At 41.8% G+C, this 19,242-nt stretch overlaps 1 protein-coding gene across 1 annotated transcript in view; it reads left to right on the top strand.

Annotated features, from left to right (window-relative positions):
- Positions 1 to 19,242, top strand: part of cdh24a (cadherin 24, type 2a) — a 31,111-nt gene that overhangs the window by 2,510 nt on the left and 9,359 nt on the right. The window contains exons 2-5 of the mRNA XM_080474091.1: positions 5,864 to 6,733; positions 14,295 to 14,589; positions 16,609 to 16,728; positions 17,116 to 17,283. Coding sequence (XP_080330217.1) covers positions 6,065 to 6,733; positions 14,295 to 14,589; positions 16,609 to 16,728; positions 17,116 to 17,283 — 1,252 coding nt within the window. The 5' untranslated portion in view covers positions 5,864 to 6,064. The remainder of the gene's footprint in view (positions 1 to 5,863; positions 6,734 to 14,294; positions 14,590 to 16,608; positions 16,729 to 17,115; positions 17,284 to 19,242) is intronic.

The raw sequence follows: 19,242 nt of genomic DNA, 5'->3' as shown, positions 1-19,242 counted from the left end.
ACTAACAAAGAGCCATCGTCAGTCGTGAGAGAAGCAGTGTCCGCCTGTGTTTACAGTGTACTGTCAGAGTAGACATTACTACCTCCTTCTTCTGACGGCTTCACGCATCACCTTGATGCCACAGAGGTGCTCCCTGACAAATGGAGCTCTGCACTGCTGCAGTCGCCGTGCTTTCTCTCGAGGTTAAGCTGTCTTGAGTGTCAGGCCTTGACAATAATGAGGGGACTGGTGTGCAGAGTACAGTCGGCCCTCCTTCGCCTCTCTGATTTGGATAGACTGGAGAGATTTCCCAGTGTGCACTGAGCAAGAGTGAGAGCCAGTGAGAATGGATGAGAGAGGGGTACAGGCATTAAGATCCAATGGCAGAGGCAGAGAGAAAGCCGGGGATGTTCAAATAGAGCAGAATCTGTCCCGGCTGTTAAAGCCAGTCAGGCTGCCCTCCATCTCTCTCGCAGTGTACTTCCACCCACTCACTTACCCCTCCCCTGCTTCCTCCAATGCTTCTATCTCCAGTTTTCTCCCCTATGTAGAAAGGCCTGACATGCACAGGCTATTTTTAATAAAAACGAAATAGCCTTGTTGTTGCAGTGAAGCGACTCGGTGCAGAGTGAAGTGAGACTGAAACAGCGATTTGCAATTTGGAGCTATGTCACCACTCATCATTCCATTCTGAGCCGGCAAACAGCAAATCGTCCTCACGCTTTCATCCTCTATCCCTCTGCCTTACATTTCACACATATCTCACACACACTCGCGCTCTAAAGACTTCAAACAACGGTGAATGACATGTACTGCTGGCAACGTGGGTTTTGGAGGAAAGCTGGCAGAGAGAAATGTAAGCCGTGAGCTCAGTCTATGCTAATGAACAATAGCTGAGCAACACAAAGGTGTTTTCTGGATGAGCCACTTCTTATATTTCTTTCCTTTAGATTCAAAGATGCCGGCAAATAGATGCAGGAGCCCGAACATGTAGCATTACATGCTGATGACTTGGTGTGATTGTTGTGCCAAATGCAACAACAAGAAAAGGACAAACGTGCTTTTGAGGAAAGAAAATGACGTGAAACAAAGTAGAAATGACTTATTTTCTGTTCAACTGCTCAAACCGAGACTATTCTTGAGCAGTACTTTTTAAAGTAGGTCAGTATCTTGAGAGAAAAAGAACATTGGTTTCATTCTTATGTGTCGCCCCCCCCCCCCTTTCATATGTGGCATATCAATTTAGACATATCAGGAAATGCTATGGTTCACATTACGCAGCCCCATCAAAGGGCTACGCCATTCCTATAGGCTCACTCTGACTGTTTCCCTCTAAATTAATCATGTTCTCTGTACAGTTGTTCAGCCAGATCAGGCCGGAGGATTTATAAGAGTTAGCACGCTTATTAGCACGTACAATTATGAGCAAAACCAAATATGCCCCCTCAAGAATTAGCATTTTAGTTTTATCACATCAAACATTTATTTTTCTCTGAATAAGTGTCTGTTATTGTACATCCTTTCAATTATGGCTTCTTGAAGTTCAAAAACTATAGATCAAGGTTTGAGATCAGACATGACTGATTAGAACCTGGTTAGAGTGTGACACCTATATCCTCTCTTATTTGAACCTCTGACATTTAGACTCTGCTCTTCTCTTTGGTATTGAACCACATGGAGTCATCTTGTCAAGATCTAAGGAGCTCTCTGAGCCCAATGGAGGAAAGGTTGCGATGCCTTTGAGTCTGACAAGAGATCTAAAAAGATCTCCACATGATTTTAAATTATTCTAATGCAAGAAAAACTTTCCCTATAGGGTGCAGATTTCAAGCAGAAAATACAGTCGTAGTGTTTAAGAACAAAAATATGTTCTAAGAACGGCATCATTTGATCAGATAGCTCTTATAACTGCACAAGTGCAACTAGTCAAGTTGATATGTAGTCGTGACGGGAAAAAGCGTTTTCAGTGTGAAACATAACAGCCAATCTACAGCTGGGGAATGAACACACAGAATTTACATATCACGCGTGTTCTGTAGCTTGACTCTGTACAAGACAAGTCTATGTAAATTCTTTGGCATGGTGGACAAATGCACTTGAGACAAATAAATGAACTTCCTGCTGCAGTTTTATTTCCAAGTCTGTACAAATTCTTAATCTAAGTTTATGTAATTATATACGATTGATGTCACTTTTATGTGTCAGGATGTGTGAGGATGGACCCAAGTGCAGACTCGCAGAGTTCCATAAAAATCAGATTTATTGTTGAAAAAGTCCAGGGAACATAAGGAAACCACAGGGGAAACAGTAGCGACAAGACAAGCCGACCCAGACAACAGAGGGAGAGCGGTTCAGATACACAGGGAAGGGGAGGACACCGGTGGAACTCATAATGACAGGGGCACTCAGATGGAGAACATCATTAGTTAATAGGAAAGGTGAGGTGAGACACACAGGGGCAGACAGACACAGAGGCCACGTTTACACCTACATACTTTAAAAAAAAAAAAAAAAAGGATAGTTCCCTCTCTACGTTTAAAAAAAAAACAACCTTAATTTACACTGACCCACATATACAACTGGTTCTGTGCTGCCATCAGCTAAACCTGTAGGGGGCAGTGTAGCAAGAAGCACGAAGCCATCATAGCCAATCAGAATCCTGGAAAAAAACAGGACGTCACGAATTGTGACGTAAATATCCGCCTACCCGCCTTTAGATGCAAACAGAGACACAGATTTTATCCAGATCTCCACCGTGGCCGGAGTTTTCAGGAATCATCGTTTGCGGTGAGTCGGTGCTGGTTTATGTGTAACCGTTTTTTCAGATACCCAGGTACGTGTAAACGTGGCCAGAGACCTGACAGTACCCCCCTTCAGGGGCCGGCACCTGACGGCCCAAAGACAAGAGCCCGGAGGGAGGAACTAGAGCCTGGGGACTAGGAAGCCGGGGGACTTGGGACTCAGAGGGCACAGGGACTTAGAAGACACAGGAAACCTGGGACACAGGAAACATGGACCTTGGAGCGATCGAGTAAACCAGAACTCAGAGAAACACAGGAAACTATAGACCCGGGGAACCAGTGCTTGATGAGGAGCCTGAGGAAGGCCAGCAGGAGCGACATCGGTCCCTCTACTCCGGCAACATGTGGGCCAGCCAGGGGCAAAGAGACACAGAGACCTGACATTATGTACCATTAGGTTGAGGTGTACCATCCTGGACAGGTGGAGAAATGATCAGAGAGAAAGAGACAATCACACCCACTTTCAGATTAGAAAGACAAATTCCCTCAAAGCCAGTGACGTGCAGTGAGGCGCCGCCTTTTTCACTTTGAGATTTCCAAATATGTGGACCCAATAAAAGGGCTTAAGTTTTTCCATTCAATTTCCAGCTTGATGACCATGACAGAACTCTCCATACACATACAGTAAGGAACACATTTGGCCAAAGAAGAGTATTACAGCTACTAACAGCTCTTTGTGCTTTCTTAATTTGGCCATTCATATTGTCCCCTACAATAGAAAAATAAAAATAAACAAAACTATAGAAACAAGAGAAAAAGAGATAAATGTAGAGTTTTCAGCTCACGACTCTTTAAGGCAAGTTAAAAAAAAAAAAATGCAGACTAGACAGGGAAATTATTCAGTACAAAAATGTCTTATTTCAATATTCTTTTTAATGGAGGGAACTTCTAGTTTTCTTGCACTGTACACATTCAAAAGAATTGAAAGACAAATTTGATCTCTGCTTAGATGAGGGGTGTCAAACATAAGGCCTGTGGGCCAAAACCAGCCTGCAAGATTTTCCAGTCCGGCCAAAGCGACAAGCAAAGTGTTTTCATTTCAAAGAAAACATTGGTGATGCTGCCATGAGGGCGAGCTAACTCATTGCTATCAGTTTTTCAAAACAAGCAGAATGTGGCACCATAGAAGTTTTTGGGAGATATTTCACTGTATTTTGCACCAGAAGGTTTCATTGAAATTGTCTTTATGTTGAGATTATAGTCATCTTCCATAGTACTTGAAAATATAGACATTTTCACCACGTACACTCTGCGGCACAACAAAGTATACCTTTAAAGTTTAAAAGTCTTTATGGCACTCGTTTGCTTTTCTGGTCCACTCAAGATGAAATGGGGCTAAATGAGGCTCCTGAACTAAAAGGACTTTGACAACAAGCATAAAGCTGTTTGCTCAGCACTCCCCCCTACAGTGAGGCAGAGGTACTGACCGTCTCACTGTTTTCAGGGTGTTTTTATATCCAATCAGCAAGACTAAGAATTTTACAGACAAACACGAAATGCATTACTTTACGTGCAGTAAGCCAGAAATGATAGTAAATGTTTGTAAGAGGTAAGGTTCTTGGGTTCCGGTCCTGAAGTGGCGAGCTTCATCGCTATTTAAACACAAAACGTGATTTCATTATTTTGATTGAAAAAAACCAAAAAACTAAAATGATTGGAAACGTACAGGAAATACGTTTATAGCACATGCCAGGATACAAATAATAGAGCCTCTGTCTTCCCTTCCTTCACTGACTGCACATCTCTGCCTAGCAGGTATGTTATTGGACTTTTTTGTTTTTGTTTTTGTTTTTGAGGGAAACCAGAGTTTCAGATTAATTTCAGGCTCTCTTCGTCTGCTGGCTTTGATGGAAGAGGTCATCTGCTGCCCCTTCTTAAGAGCTGAAAAGTGACGAAATCAGGAGTTTTATCATCAATATCTCTGTAGCACAAAACATACATCATTATACATAATGCTATATAAATAATCTATCTATAGCTACATAATGGATTTATTGGTGTAGAATAGATCATTTTGCAATACTCAAATCTTAAAAGTATACATATTGCACCTTCTTGACCCTTTAGTCAAATAAATAATTTGTTTTTGATTGTAGCTGATGAAGTAAAACATTTTGTCCTTTTAGTTTAGTCCTTTTCCAAAAGCCAAAATCACTTCTAAAAACTTTATCTGAATAGAGCTGACGCTCACATCAATGACTCATGCATGGTTGCTTTGTGGAAATGATAATGTTCACCCGATGTGTGCAGAAAGGTGAAAGCAGATGTCAGAAATGTGTTGCGGGGAAAACAAGTGAGTCAGAGTGATAGATGCAGGTGGAATGGAGATGGAAAAACTTGCCATCAAACAGTTTTGAGTCTTGTTAAGTTGCTGACACTTCTCACCGCATCAAGTTACAAAAGATCAATAGCCCCGGGATCTGACTCAAATTCTGACAAAAAAAAATAAAACGCAGATCATTAAACTTTTGGGGAAATGAGGACAAGTCATTGATTAAATTATTTATGGGGCTAATTAATCTCTTGAGGGAACTTGTTTTACTACTGGGCATTGAGGCATGGGGACACCGTCTTTAGGGAAGGCATCAATCATTCGCTGTATGAGCAATTGTGTGTGACGAGGAACAGTAAAGTACCTGATCTCCACCTCACCGCCAGGCCCTCGGGCTCAAAATTAATTGAAAATTTTTAAGGCCACACTTATCTCTGAAAGAATGGGATCAATAACCGGATTCACACACACCAGCAATAACAACAGCGATGCGAAGAATACAACTGTGTGAACAAAGTGAACTCTCGTTTGTGGATAATTTCTTATCAGACCATAATGTCCACATTTTTCTGTGTAAAACTCGCGGCTATTTTTACAGCAGCTGGCAGAGAGCGCAGATTAGCAAACAAAGCTGTTCAGCAAAACATTTATCGAGAAATTGGTCTCAAAATATCCTCCTCGTTTTAAGATAATGAGTAAGATGTCGGCAGCGGGTTTTTCTTCACGCCATTTCAGTTTTTTGTATCATTAAGCACTTGTTTTCCATTTCAATGAGTACAATCAAGATCACACTAATTATGTCTTCTGTCAGGTGGTCCTGCGCAGGATGTCCACTGCATGGGAATATGTGAGAAAAGAAGACAGGATGAAGGCGAGCTCCGGGGAAAGGACAGGAACAACCCAAGAAGGAGTGGAGACAAGACACCCTGTTAATAAACCATCATAAAATTCTTCATTCAGTCGTCTGTTTGTCCAGAATTCCTTGTGGCAAACCAACCCGACAACCTCAGCAATGGCAGCACATGTTGTGCTTCTTCTTCTTTTATTATGTAAAGGGCAAAGGAACGGCCTTTCAGAAGCTGCTGTCGCCACTTCGGTGGGAGAGCGGGATTTGAATATGAGTTCAAGCAAAAAGCAACAAGTTTTATCTCAACCCGGGTCCTTGGACAAGTTTTTTGTGGGCGTCAAAGATCTGGAAAGCCGGGCTCTAGATGCAAACAGTGATGCAAGAACCCTGTCTTATGTGGCATTTCAGTTCGGCGACAGAAAAGTTAATGATCCTGACTTCAAAAAGAACATGACGACGCTACCCGAAATCCTGAAACTCCCTGGATCTCCTGCCAAATTCATGATGCCTAAACATAGCCCTGAACTGGATGTGTTCCCTGAGAAAAGGAGCAATTTGACTAATGAAGAGGTTGAAGGTGTAATTAATGATCACAGTCTCGAGCTGAGCTCAGAGGAGGAATCCGCTCTCGAGCCTGAGCCCTCTTCAAAGACAGCTGCTGGTGACGTTCCCCTCCAGAGGATCGGCCGGTCCGAATGGGTCACGGAGTCTAACCGCGGCCTTGAGGACCCGCCGCGGGCAGAGCCTCGCTCCCGGCAGCGTCGGAGCTGGCTCTGGAACCAGTTCTTTGTGATCGAGGAGTACCGAGGGCCTGAGCCTGTGCTCATTGGACGGGTAAGCTGTCGTCACAACTGCTCAGCCTGCATATGAGAATCACTTGCATATATTACATCCAATCACGTGTGTGTCTCTTTCCTGAGAGTGCGATGGAACGTTTTGGGGACAACTGAATTATTGTGAGCATAAACATGTTTAGGGATAAAGTTCAGTCACGCTCTTGAGTAATTAAATTATTGCAAATAGATATTCTTCCCTGTGTTTACGTGTGTGACATCATCCACATAAGGCTTTTCGCCTAATTTCACTCATCAGCACCATAATCCTGCGCTGTTTGGACATCGCTCTTCATCTTCAGTCATCATTTGTGCTCCCTGAGCTCCGAGGTCTGCCGTATAACTGCTGACACCCCAAACAATCAGCAACAGGCTTGGTCTGGTGGCTCTCTAAACATCTCTGTCTGCTTGCAGTGTCACTGTAAGGTGCTCTGCAGTCGCTTCAAAATACTTGATATGCTTTTGTGTCGGGAACCGTGTTTGACATCAAGGTAGAGCCTTGAAAATATTTCAAATGTACTACAGGATTAAGGTGGTATTCAGTCTTTGAATATACGTTTTGTAGGGGGCTGAAATATATTTTGTTGCTCACCTTGTCCTCAAGATTGCAATATAACTAGTGTGTGTGTAAATGGCCTGCTTTTCCAAACTGCGGATCAATAATGACCTCACATAAGCCCTTAACGAAGCGTTTCTTGGATCTATGAAGTGAAGGGAAACCACTAAGAGATAGAGAGTGAAATCAGGCAGCTTTCATCTGGCGAATCAACAGAAAAGATAATCTTGTTGCCAGAATAATAAAGAAGAGTAGATCACAGTGTTCAATCCGTGGTGAACGTAAATACTTGTGGAAAGTGGTGAACAAACCAGAGTTGATCATGTGAAAGTATTTGTTGTTTGTCTGGAGCCAAATCAGTGATAATAGATCAAGTCAATGACTCAATTAATCTCTTTTAAAAAAATCTTGACACATGATTACAGAGTCACTCTATATTCCGATTTTCCTCACAAAGGATTCAGAAATACTTAATAGAAGAGCTTTCCTCTAAAATGTGCACATAAGGCCATAAAGGAAGAGCTGAGGGAGCTTCATATCATAAATATATTCTCGTGCTTTGCAGCTGTAACACTTTTTTATTGTTCTTGTTTTTCACGCTAGACGGTTTCAGATCCTCAGATAGTATCATGCATCATAATGTATCATCATGAACGCAGCAGGTCAGGTTGTTGCCAAGAATCATGAGATCCTCTTAAAGAAAGAATGTTGGTAAATTCTTCTGCAACCAGTCGTCAGTGACGGAGCATTAGTTTAAATATAGTATCCATGTCTGGCTAAAGTTGTGAATCAATCACTTACCAAAGGAAAGTTGTGCTGAAGAATACTTGTGAAAGCGTCGCTCTCTTATATCTAAGCCTAATCATCTCTCATTAGCATGCTGTTTGAGTGTGACAACACGCACTAATTCCCTCCAGGTGTGATCCAATATTCCTCCTGAACGCTAGTCCTGGTAGAGGTAAATGCTTGATATTGAATAACTTCTAAAAAACTGATTGAAACGATTGATTTTGTTCCACTTTGATATCAGTCGTTAATAGTGGCTGCATTCAAACCTGCAAAGCTCCATTTACTGTGTCTCAGAGGTAATTTCATGTCCTCTCCCAGACGCTTTTTAATGACTCATCCCTCTTATACTGGTATAATTTGAAATCTACTATTAATTTCTATTAGAACATAACAAAATGTAATATGCAGTACGTATTAATGACTGTTCAAATATGAATGAACTCACTTGATATTGAATTCATAAAATGTAAAAATCAGTCAATGTTACCATGGTTTTTCTAACGGGCCAATTATGGATTTGTAAATAAATCTGACACCCAACAAAGTAAGACAAACAATAATGTAGTCCTCCGAGCAACAACCCAGTCGAGGTGATTCTTGTGTTTTCCACTTCTACCCAGCCATTTCACTTCTATACCTGCTAATTGCACAGTGTCAAACTACTGCAGCGACCTGGAGACTGAAGGAAACAGACGAGACAGACCACCATCCAATACAGAGCCAACACAGACACGTACAGTATCTTCTTAAAACCAAGGCCAAATCACCATTTAACACTTTGGGATTGTAGATGAAAAAGACAAATTTAAACACGATTATTCCTGCTGTGAGGGTGTAGTGCTAACCACTGCGGCAATTTGTACTTTTTTATTTGACGAGTTTCAAATATTTGAATCTTAAATTGGATCAAGAAACAGGCAACATGAAACTAAAAGTGATCGTGCATGGAATGGCTATATGGGATTATAGCGTGTTCATGTTATATGAACAGAAGAAACCATAAACAACAACAACAGAAGCAAACATCAGGTTTTTGTAATGCAGGGATCGTGAACGTATTATTATTTAACAATACAATATGTTCATGCTCTGTTTGGTTGATAGGGATTTAGTTTGCACTTTTTGAAGTATTTTACAATTGAACAATATTAACAGCTATAAATTTACATTTTTAAACTGGGCGTATACTCTCACATCTGATTTGAGTCCGAATGAATTGAAAACAGCCGAGCAAGTATATAGAGGTTGTCTTCTGGTTACCAGTGCAAAGCAAACTTCTGTTTCTTCCTCTTGGTTTTTTTCTACACAACGTTCTGGCAGATTACCAGCCGCCGTGCACCTTGGCTTTACCTCATTAAAAAGTGTCTTTATAGAGTCAGAATTAACCAACAGTTGTACAGTGAATGCCAAATTGTATGCCAGATTTACAATGTAAACATAATTTATATCTTTAAATGTATTTATAAATCAGTGTCAAAACAACTTTTTATTATATGCAGTTATTTAACAACATCGACAAGAAGGATTACTGACATACCGCGGAGATAAAAACACAAAATACACTCTGCCGACAACTACCAGCATAATGAAGACATACTTAATTTTCCATTTGTTTTTAGCTTTTCTGCCGCGATGGTGACAAGTAGTGTCATGTCCAAAAGTCTTAGAGATGCTGTTGTGAAGAAAGTCAGCCCTAAAATGCACAAGATTGAACCGTTCTTTATGTTATCGCCACGTTTCACAGTCATTCGGATGTCAAGGTGAAGGGAAGCGTGTGTGAAAGTTGGAAACACAGAGCTTCAGGCTGAACAACGTGTAGTGCTGCTTTCAGCTCGTACGATTATGGTGAACTCCCCTCCCAATGGGAACTAGGAATTCCAAAGTAAGAGTGACTCCAGTTCTTTGGGAAAAGTAACTATTCGTAGTTTCAGCCGATCCCAACATAGCGCGCCAGAAGAAAAGCCACTATAAATCATTTTGCCACATTTCTGAAATAGCAGCATGAATTCATCTGCACGTTAAACATAAGGCAGAACATTGAATGTAACGCAGTGCATTGCTTGAAAACCTCCTAAAAACAGAAGTAAAATAGAGTTTATAACAAGACGCCGCAGTCCTGGTTCGAAATGAAGTCGTGGTTCTTGAGGGCAGAACTTCACAGCTCAGAAACTCTTGGTTTGAGCCACCTGGAAAGCAGCAAATACACCAAACACTGAAAACAGGAATTCATGGGCCAAACCTGAGGACAATACAACGGGCAGGGAATACAGTACCGCCAACTCACCATGAAACATGGCGAAGGCAAATCTCAAAACACATATGTCATTTTAGAAGGAAAGATGTAAGCCGGTGTCTGAAAACAGGGTTTGCGTTGAAGGACACAGTGGTTGGAAAGGAAAAGATGGAGGTTTTTAAAGTGGCCAACCATGCATGTGACCTGACCACGAACCTCCAGAGATTTAATCTGCCAGTGCAGAAAGTAACCTGCTACGTTCAAAGAGCTTGAACACACCACGGTGAAATAATATCAGAAACTGCACAGCGGTGCAGGAAGCTTCGAGTTGGACAAAATAATGTTTGGAAGCTATCATTGCTGCCAAATCTTCTGCAACGTAACAAGAGCGGAGCGTGCCAGCATCTGTTCAAAGAGTCAATTTTATATTTGGTTTTTTTTGGTTGTTTTTCTTTATTCCACTAAAACTGACCTTGTTTTTCAGAAACTTTGAGAGTGCTATTAAATATTAAGACTACACAGTATTCTTTCATTTCTATTAATTTGCACATCCTGTAATTACAAGTTAGAGGTTCCAGTAATTCTGAGCAGCACCGTACTAATTACCTCCCTCTCTCTTTTCTTCCTTACCAGAGGATAAACTATTCAATTGCTTTAATTTACAGACACTGTTCATGCAAAATGTAGCTGTTTATAAAGGGGGTACACAACACTGATTGATTTTAATGCCTTGGCTGAGTAGCTTGACTCATCAAGTGTGTCAGCTAGTGAGGAAGAATTTATCTGGCAGAATTACCAAAACGGTAAACTAATTATGTGTGGGTGTTTGGTGCCTGCTTGCCTTTTCCCAGTGCTCTACTTCTCCCCCTGTATACAGGATAGTAGATGCGCTGCGACTGGAGGCAGAGTCGACATGGGAGCTGCTCGATAGATGGTTCAGCGTCGATATTTCGATGCGTGCATGCTTTTTAGTCACGTCTCAGGATTTAGAGTGTCAAGTGAGGTAAATGAACTCAAACATGCCATGTGGCAGCTTGATGGGAAACTTTGACTATTCTGAGCTTGCATGATAAATGTACAAGATAATTCTGCCTGCTGGAACATAATTGACTGCAATCTAAAGGTTTCTGGACACAGTCTGTTGTCAGGGAGCAACATCTTCCTAATCTTTGTAAACGATTTATTGTTTCCAAATAGAGCCGCTCAAGACATCTGGGAGAATGCGCCGCATGTTTTCACAGTACAATAGGAATTGTAGGGGGAAAAAAACATTATTTTTTTTTCCAATATTGTGCAGCCGAGCCCCCGTAGAAAAATCTAGTACCTTTAATTTTCGGACTGCCTGGAGTTGTGGCCCAGAGAATCATTCAAATGGAAAACAGTTAATTCTGCTTCAGTTATTCATGCAAATTTGACCCCTGGGACAACTTTTTCCCACAACTATTCAACCTTACCGCCAGGTCGGAGATAGCTATCAAACCACACACAAGTGCATCTGATGACACTCAAAAGATTTAGATTTTTTTTTGCATGTATCACGTTCTCCAAATGTATAATTTAGCTTTGCTAAAGCAGTTTCTTGTGTGCTTGTGGAAGCGACACAGATGTAATTGCAGTGCTTAGCAGCAGCTAACCCGCTCGTCGTGTCATATACTTGGGTTTTTACAGTCGCCAAAAGCAACCTGTAATGGCTGTCGCTGTTGCGACAGGAAAAAAAAACGTGTCAGAGATGATTTAATCCACAGCACACCTGAACCATTCAATCCCAGGGGTTTACTTGTAGCATTTCACACCCAGGCACTCCACACTAATGCAGCTGCTGGCAGCTACGGTGTACTCAGAGTAGGATTATATCAGCTGTAACGCTAATAGGGAATGCTGCCAGCCACTTTGTAGCGAGCAGTATACTTTATAGTGACAGTCTAGATTGGATTCCTACCAGTGCGGTATACACCTCATAAATGTTTAATCTTCCTCTCTGGTTGTTATTGATACAGTCAGGGAGGGGTGTTAAAGCAATCAGTACACACACGAGACTGCTCATTCTTCTGCGAGCTCCATGTTCAAGTTGGTATTCATGCAATAAACTATCCCTGCATCGTGGGGGCTCTCGGAGCAAAGGGCTTCTCTCAGGGGCCACTCGCGCTGTTTGCCGGAAATAGAGAAACACAAAAATTAACATGTCAAACTCACTGGAGGGGCAAGTTTGGAAGGTTTCAGGTGAGCCATCACCCACAGTTGAAATCACAGGAGCATCAACCTGTAAAACCAATGGGAAGAAAGAATTTGGTTGCCACAGGAAAAGCAGCGTGACGTAGATATAGACCTGGAGGTGGATGTTGTGCATGAGTGAGAGGAGGGGGAAATTGAGATTACAGAGTGGGAGAGAAAGTGACAAAGGGATTGGGAGAGACAGTCTCCTCTTTTTCCTGCTTTGTTTGTACGAGGTGGATAAATGTCTTCCCCACCGAGAGAGTGTTTTTCCATGCTGACTGAAGCACAGCAGGACTGAGCCAGCAATTAGACTGTGAGGAGAGGAGGTCTGGATAGAACGGAGTGCAGGAAGTGGAGGGGAGGGTGTGGATGGGGAAGGGTGAGGGTGAGGGGTGGAGAGGTAGGCTCTGTCTCTGACAAAGATGTCTCTTGCGGTGAAGTGTGGGATCAAAATCAAAGCTAGCTTTAAAGGAAGAAAGGAAGGAGAGGGTGCGAGTGTAGAGGATGAATAAAAATACCCAGAGTCCCTTATCTCGCAATTTGTAGGGTCTGCTATCATGAGTTTCTATAATCCCTAACTTCATCCTCCCCAGACACACACACACACACACACACACACACAATATACACTAATCTTATATTTTCTCCTGGTCTCTGTGTGCGTGCTGTCAGCTGCTCTTGTTCAAACATATGTTGTTGAGATGCACTGGCGAATGCTGCATTTTATAGTCACTTTTCAAGCGTGCATCTGTCTGGAGCACACAAACGATTGAACTAATTCAGCGTTTATCATTACGCGGGCAATAAAAAGCGTGCTCAGTGCTGTTCTCCAAACGAATGGACCTGGTCCAGTAAAAGGCCTTGAAACTGCCGAGCACGTTTGTAAACAGACGTCGTTGTAGCTGCATATTTTTAAAGTCAAGGTTTTGGTTCTCACCAGTGTCTGAGGTCCGCCACAGAGGTTGTGAGTAAGCCTCATGGATTATGAGCATGTGCAGATGCGCCTTAAGGATAGAGAGATGTGAAGGTTCCTGGTCAGAAAGCTCAGTGAGATGAAGGCTGAGTAATCTCTTTAGCTTTCTATTTCTGTGTGTTTGGCCTTTTACCTATCTAGCTTGCACTAATATCCTCTCTGCCATTAAATACTAAACCAGTATTCTGCACCAGAGAGCAAAACAGATACTCTGAGTGAGAGAGAGAGAGAGAGAGGGAGAGAGAGAGAGAGAGAGAGAGAAGGGGGCGACTCAGAAATGTGAGCAGATGGGCATTCTGTGTAACCGAGGTAACTTGATGGGAAAAGAGGGGGTTTAAAAGGTGCAGGCGAGTCGGGCAGATGGATTTGCAAGACGAGCAAGGAAGGAGGGAAGGGACAGATGGATGGAGGAGACAGAAAGATTTGCAGATGGATGCTGCCTGTGTTAGCAGAACGCGCCCATCAACGTACATGAGTTTTGCAAGACCACCGTCTGCGTTCATGTGGATTTGCCCTCAACAGACCCCCCAGTGGCAGTGCTTGGTCCAATGAGTTAATTAGCTGTATGCATCAGTACTCATCCCGGTCCCATATGTATCTTCCACACCTGGTGCCAGTCATTTCAGACTCACTGAGCACATCCCGTCTTAACATAAATCACTCCATTTCACACAGTCAGGTTGGCAGCCGTTGCCAGACAAATAGAAAAGTGTTAATGAGCGATACCTGCATTAGCTCTGAAAAGTGCTGCTGCCTGGAGGTGTTACAGCAATTCACTCCTTCTTTGATTCTTGCAGCTGCACACAGACATGGATAGAGGCGATGGACACACTAAGTACATGCTGGAGGGAGAAGGCGTGGGCTCTGTGTTTGTCATCGACAGCAACACGGGAAACATACATGTCACCAAGTCTCTGGACCGAGAGGAAAAAGACCAGTACCGTCTCGTCGCGACAGCCACCGACCGGGAGACCGGCCGAGCCCTGGAGCCCTCGTCGGAGTTTATCATCAGAGTGCAGGACATCAATGACAACCCGCCTGTCTTCCCCAATGAAGCCTATGTTGCCATGGTGCCGGAGATGGCCAACATAGGTAAAGACAACTTGAAAGTAGTTCTCCATCCATAATGTCTCCAGAGGAGGCGGTGAAATGTTATTGGGGTTGTCTTTCATGGTGAGCAGAGGCTTCGCTCAGCTTGAATTTATGCCTTTTGCAATAGATTTTTTTGGGGAAGGGGACTTTCACAGCCAGCAACATAACCCAGAACTGCATTGCTCAGATCTATCTTTCACTGTCCTGATAATAAAAGACCCCCTGATAGTTCCCTGGGGGATTGTGAAGAAAGTGGCTGGAAAGGGAGAATTGTTGCTTCAGTAACACGTTTGAAGAGGGACACCTTTAAAACTCTCAAGGCTGACACAATTTAAAATGTGTTAATCGAAATGATATGTAAATGATTAGACGCTTCTGAAGGATCGATAAGGGAAACAAAGTTTTCAGAAAATGTGAGATCAAAAAGTTAGAAACTTCAGCAGATGTAGACAGCAGGATTTTAATTCTAATAAAACCTAAAATATATAAACCACAGAAGAAACCTGTTTTCATTTCTATTCTAGTCAGATGTTGTGGGAGAGACTTCAGACAGAGAGGAAAGAAAAGGTTTTTTGTATTAAACAGTGGTCAGAAATATCACATAGCAAATATCATAGTTAACTCAACAATCGTGACACTCTTGTGTAATATTTGTGCTTCAAAAACAAAATGGCATCTTCTGACAATAAGTGATTTTATTTGTTTATTCTTTTTTGCAATTCTCTGAAAGTATCACATTGATTGATATTTTTTGCTGAATAAATAATGCTTCTTCTGCTTATTTTTCAAGCACATCACCTGTAAGAACAAACCACATTTCAAAGAGGATCAAACGTGTCCAAAGAAATCAACTTTTTATGTGCTCATATTTTCCAAAAGCATCAAAATAATCACTTGTGGTTACTCTCTGCAGTCCAATAAGACGACTGGCAGTATGCTGGAGCGTGAGATGTACATATATGAAAATATATGAATTTGTTCTGGATTGAAATAAAACAAGTCAAAATCTCAACACATCGAAACGTAGTCAACAACATTTTTAGAATATGTTTTAATTGATTTATTATGTGTGTACGATTGAATTGGTGCATTTGAGTTTGTACCTGCAATGTGCACATTAATGAGTTTCTTTTTAGTGAGGGTTCCCATTTTGAACTTGACTGTACGAGGAGCGTATAGTTTAGACGTGGCCACCCTGCTGAGATGATGTGATATAAGCAGTTTCATACTGGCTGCCCATTGTAAACATAAACATGCATATATATATATAATTAGCAGCTTCATCAGGAATGTTTTTAACACCCACAGCAGCCAACAGCTACTTGGCAGTAAGCAACCAAGGTAATCGTATCATAATAGAATTTGCTTTGCAAGTATTTACCAGCAAAACTGACAGCTCGGCAGGTATTAGATAAAAAGTAATGACCATTGGGATTTGTCCTCAAAATGTCCACAATTTGTAAGTGGACACCCCTTCCAACAGTTTTTTAGATTATAGCCGAAGATTAAAGTTATGAACGCACTGAGAGGCTGATTAACAGTTTTCTGATACCACAACCAAAAAGTACCATAACCTATTTCTCGAGCATCATCCCAGCTGTCTACTCATAACTCTGTGTCCTAGAAACAATCGTGTTTTTGCCAAGATGTGGCTAAATGCACTGCCTCTGGCTTAACTTCAAGGAGTGTAATTGTACTATATCGTAACTGGCTGTTTAGCCACATTTGTTTCTCAGGGAGACGTCTTTGAGGACAGTCTGTGCCCACAGACAGACAGCAGAGAACTGGATTATCCTTTTAATCCTTCGTGTTTCAGCATCTGATATTGAAAGGGTAGATTTAAGATAAATCGTCATTGATCCCCACGGTTTAAACTCAGGCTTTACATCGGCAGAGCAAGAGCTGGTTTATATTCAGGATCAAGTTTCACTGTTCAATGTCTCATGAACTCTCCGCCTGCTTCAATTTGCAGGAGGCCTTTTGTCCTGTCTACTGTGTCACGTCTCCTGTATTTTACAGGCACGTCCATAATCCAAGTCACAGCCAGAGATGCTGACGACCCAACATATGGAAACAGTGCACGGCTGGTGTACGCCATAACTCAGGGCCAGGACTTTTTCTCTGTGGACCCTCAGACAGGTCTGTTCATCCTCTCGTGCACTGGGCGCCACACAGTGCCTTTTAAAGCTGCTTCATAAAGTGCCTTGACAGCCGATGATTACACTTCACATAGTTAATCCCAGCGCTGCACTCAGATATCATATGTTGCATCCTTTGCTACCATATGCCCAGCGTGGAAAACCAACATTAGCAACAACTAGCGTTTTATATGATCTGTTTGAAAACAGAAGCGGCCTGGAGTCATATGCTTCGCAGCGCCCTAATTCTAAAATGTATGCATCTGAGTCGCTTTGATGGTAATGTCAAGAGACGCCGTGTCACTGCGAAATCTGTTGCCTTTGTGATTTTTTTTTCTTCCTTTTTCATTTTTTCCTCTCTCTCTCTCTCTCTCTCCTCTCCAACCAGGCGTCTTGCGGACAGCCGTACCTGACATGGACAGAGAGACACAGGATGAGTATCTGGTCGTCCTCCAGGCCAAAGATATGGGGGGGCATCTGGGCGGGCTATCAGGGACCACGACTGTCACTGTGAAGCTCAGCGACGTCAACGACAACCCCCCTCACTTCAGAAGGAGTAAGCATTAGGTGTTATCAGATCACCACTTACAGTAACTGGTGGCTGCTTTCGAGTCCTGTAGCGTTTGCGTGTGAGCATGTCTGTGCGTGAGTGAAGATTAAAATGATGAAACGTCTTGTAATGGCACTGGTGACAGCGGCCTGATACTTCCTTGCCTCCTTTGGGTCCCCAGCTGACTTGACAGGTTTGAGATAAGATATAAGCTCTGAAGTAGATAAACATCCTGTCAATCTATTTATTCTTCTTTCATTTGATGCTCTCCTCCGAATCATTGTTTTTAACATCCATCGCAGTAACATAACCTTTGGCAAGATGACAGACATTAACATTCATATAAATGCTGCCATTTGGTCCCCGCTGTTAAAATGGACTGCGCCCTGACGTAGAAGAGTGAAAGATCATGTCCGCTTTTTCTTATCCGAGCTTTTCCCTGTTCCATGCTATTAATATTTCATGCTAAAGTTCAGTGCTTTCTGCTTCAATAGACAGTAAAATCACTGCAGAATGTGTCTAACACTTCGAGACATATACTGCTTTTCTCTGTATACTTTCTCTCCTCTGTTCACTTTTTCCTCTGCTTTTTCTTCTCCCTGACAGTCTCTGTTTACTGCCATTCATCTTAATGTTTAAAGCCCCCTTCCCTCATGTTGATATATTGGGCTGCAATACAATCTTTTATAGAAGCTATTTAATATTTCCAAATGCCAGCAGTGTGTTATTTATTTACCGATATCTGACTATATCCCGCTTCCTACCCCCACCTCATTGCAGGTCATTATTTTCACTTTGACAATAACGCCACAATTCAGGCAAACGGCTCATTTAGTATGCTCTTTGAAAGCGAGGGGTGTGATTTTTAAACGTTCTCCATTACGTGGACAGTTTGAAGGATTAACAATCAGCGAGGTCGTGTTGATTAAAGCAGAAGCTTTTCTCTGAATTTGCTGTTTGTGTCTTGGCAGCATTATTAGTGATGCAGAAGTCACCACAGAGAGGCCAAGAAAATGCCATGACCTGCCACAGATCACTGGCTGCCTTCTTCATGCCTGCTTAGTGGACAGACTTGTAATCCCAGCTCAACAATAACAGAGGAACAGATTAATTTACCAACGCTGGAACTCTCAGTCTAATGAATACAACAAATTAATAGCTGAACGAGACTGATAATCATCTGTTAATTTGAAGCTTTGCAGAGTTTTATTTACTCTGCGTTTTGTGACAGCGGTGATAAAATAGGATTAGGATTTGTAAAAAAAAAAATGTCAAGAGCACTAAACGTGGGAAGGATCCTCACGTGCTTCTTCTCTGAGTCTATCACCTGAGAATATCTTATAAAGCGACATCAGTCGCATAGCATGTGACTATTAAATGTGTAATCTGCTGAAAACTCCCGCTGGATTCCAGCGTCAATTCCAGCGCTAAAGAGATGCAGCACAAACATTGCACCTTCAGGTGATGCTGCCTCCGCTCTTTGTGCTGCAGCACTTAAGACATTCTGTATGAATCGTTTGATCTTTAAACTACTCAACATGAGATCCGTTTAAAACACTTTTGAATTTTCTGCTGCTGTTTAAATCAGTTTTAAATGCATGCTTGTTTAAACAGCAAGAGTTCATAATAAGGTTTGTGAAAATATAGATAAACTGTAAGAGCAAACTGCCCTCATGCAAACGTATAGATTTATACAGATGTTTGTATTAGATGCCAACACACTGTTGAGATTTCCGTTTGGTTATTAGTATTAAATTACTGTAAGTATTAGATTACTAAAAGTAATAACTCACTGGAAGTAATTTATGAAAAAATGGAATTACAAATTGAAGTAAACTGTCATTTACTCCTTAACAATTCCAAGTAATTGATTAATTTCTTAAAGTGAATAAATCATTAGAAAATATTTTGTTAATTAAAATTATTAGCTGAAATAAATCTGAATCCGGAAATAAACTAATTGCC

Source organism: Lipophrys pholis, assembly GCF_963383615.2.
Source record: "Lipophrys pholis genome assembly, chromosome: 10".
Classification (NCBI taxonomy): Eukaryota; Metazoa; Chordata; class Actinopteri; order Blenniiformes; family Blenniidae; genus Lipophrys; species Lipophrys pholis.
The sequence above is the reverse complement of the archived record's forward strand: the minus strand, read 5'-3'. Positions and strand labels throughout refer to the sequence as shown.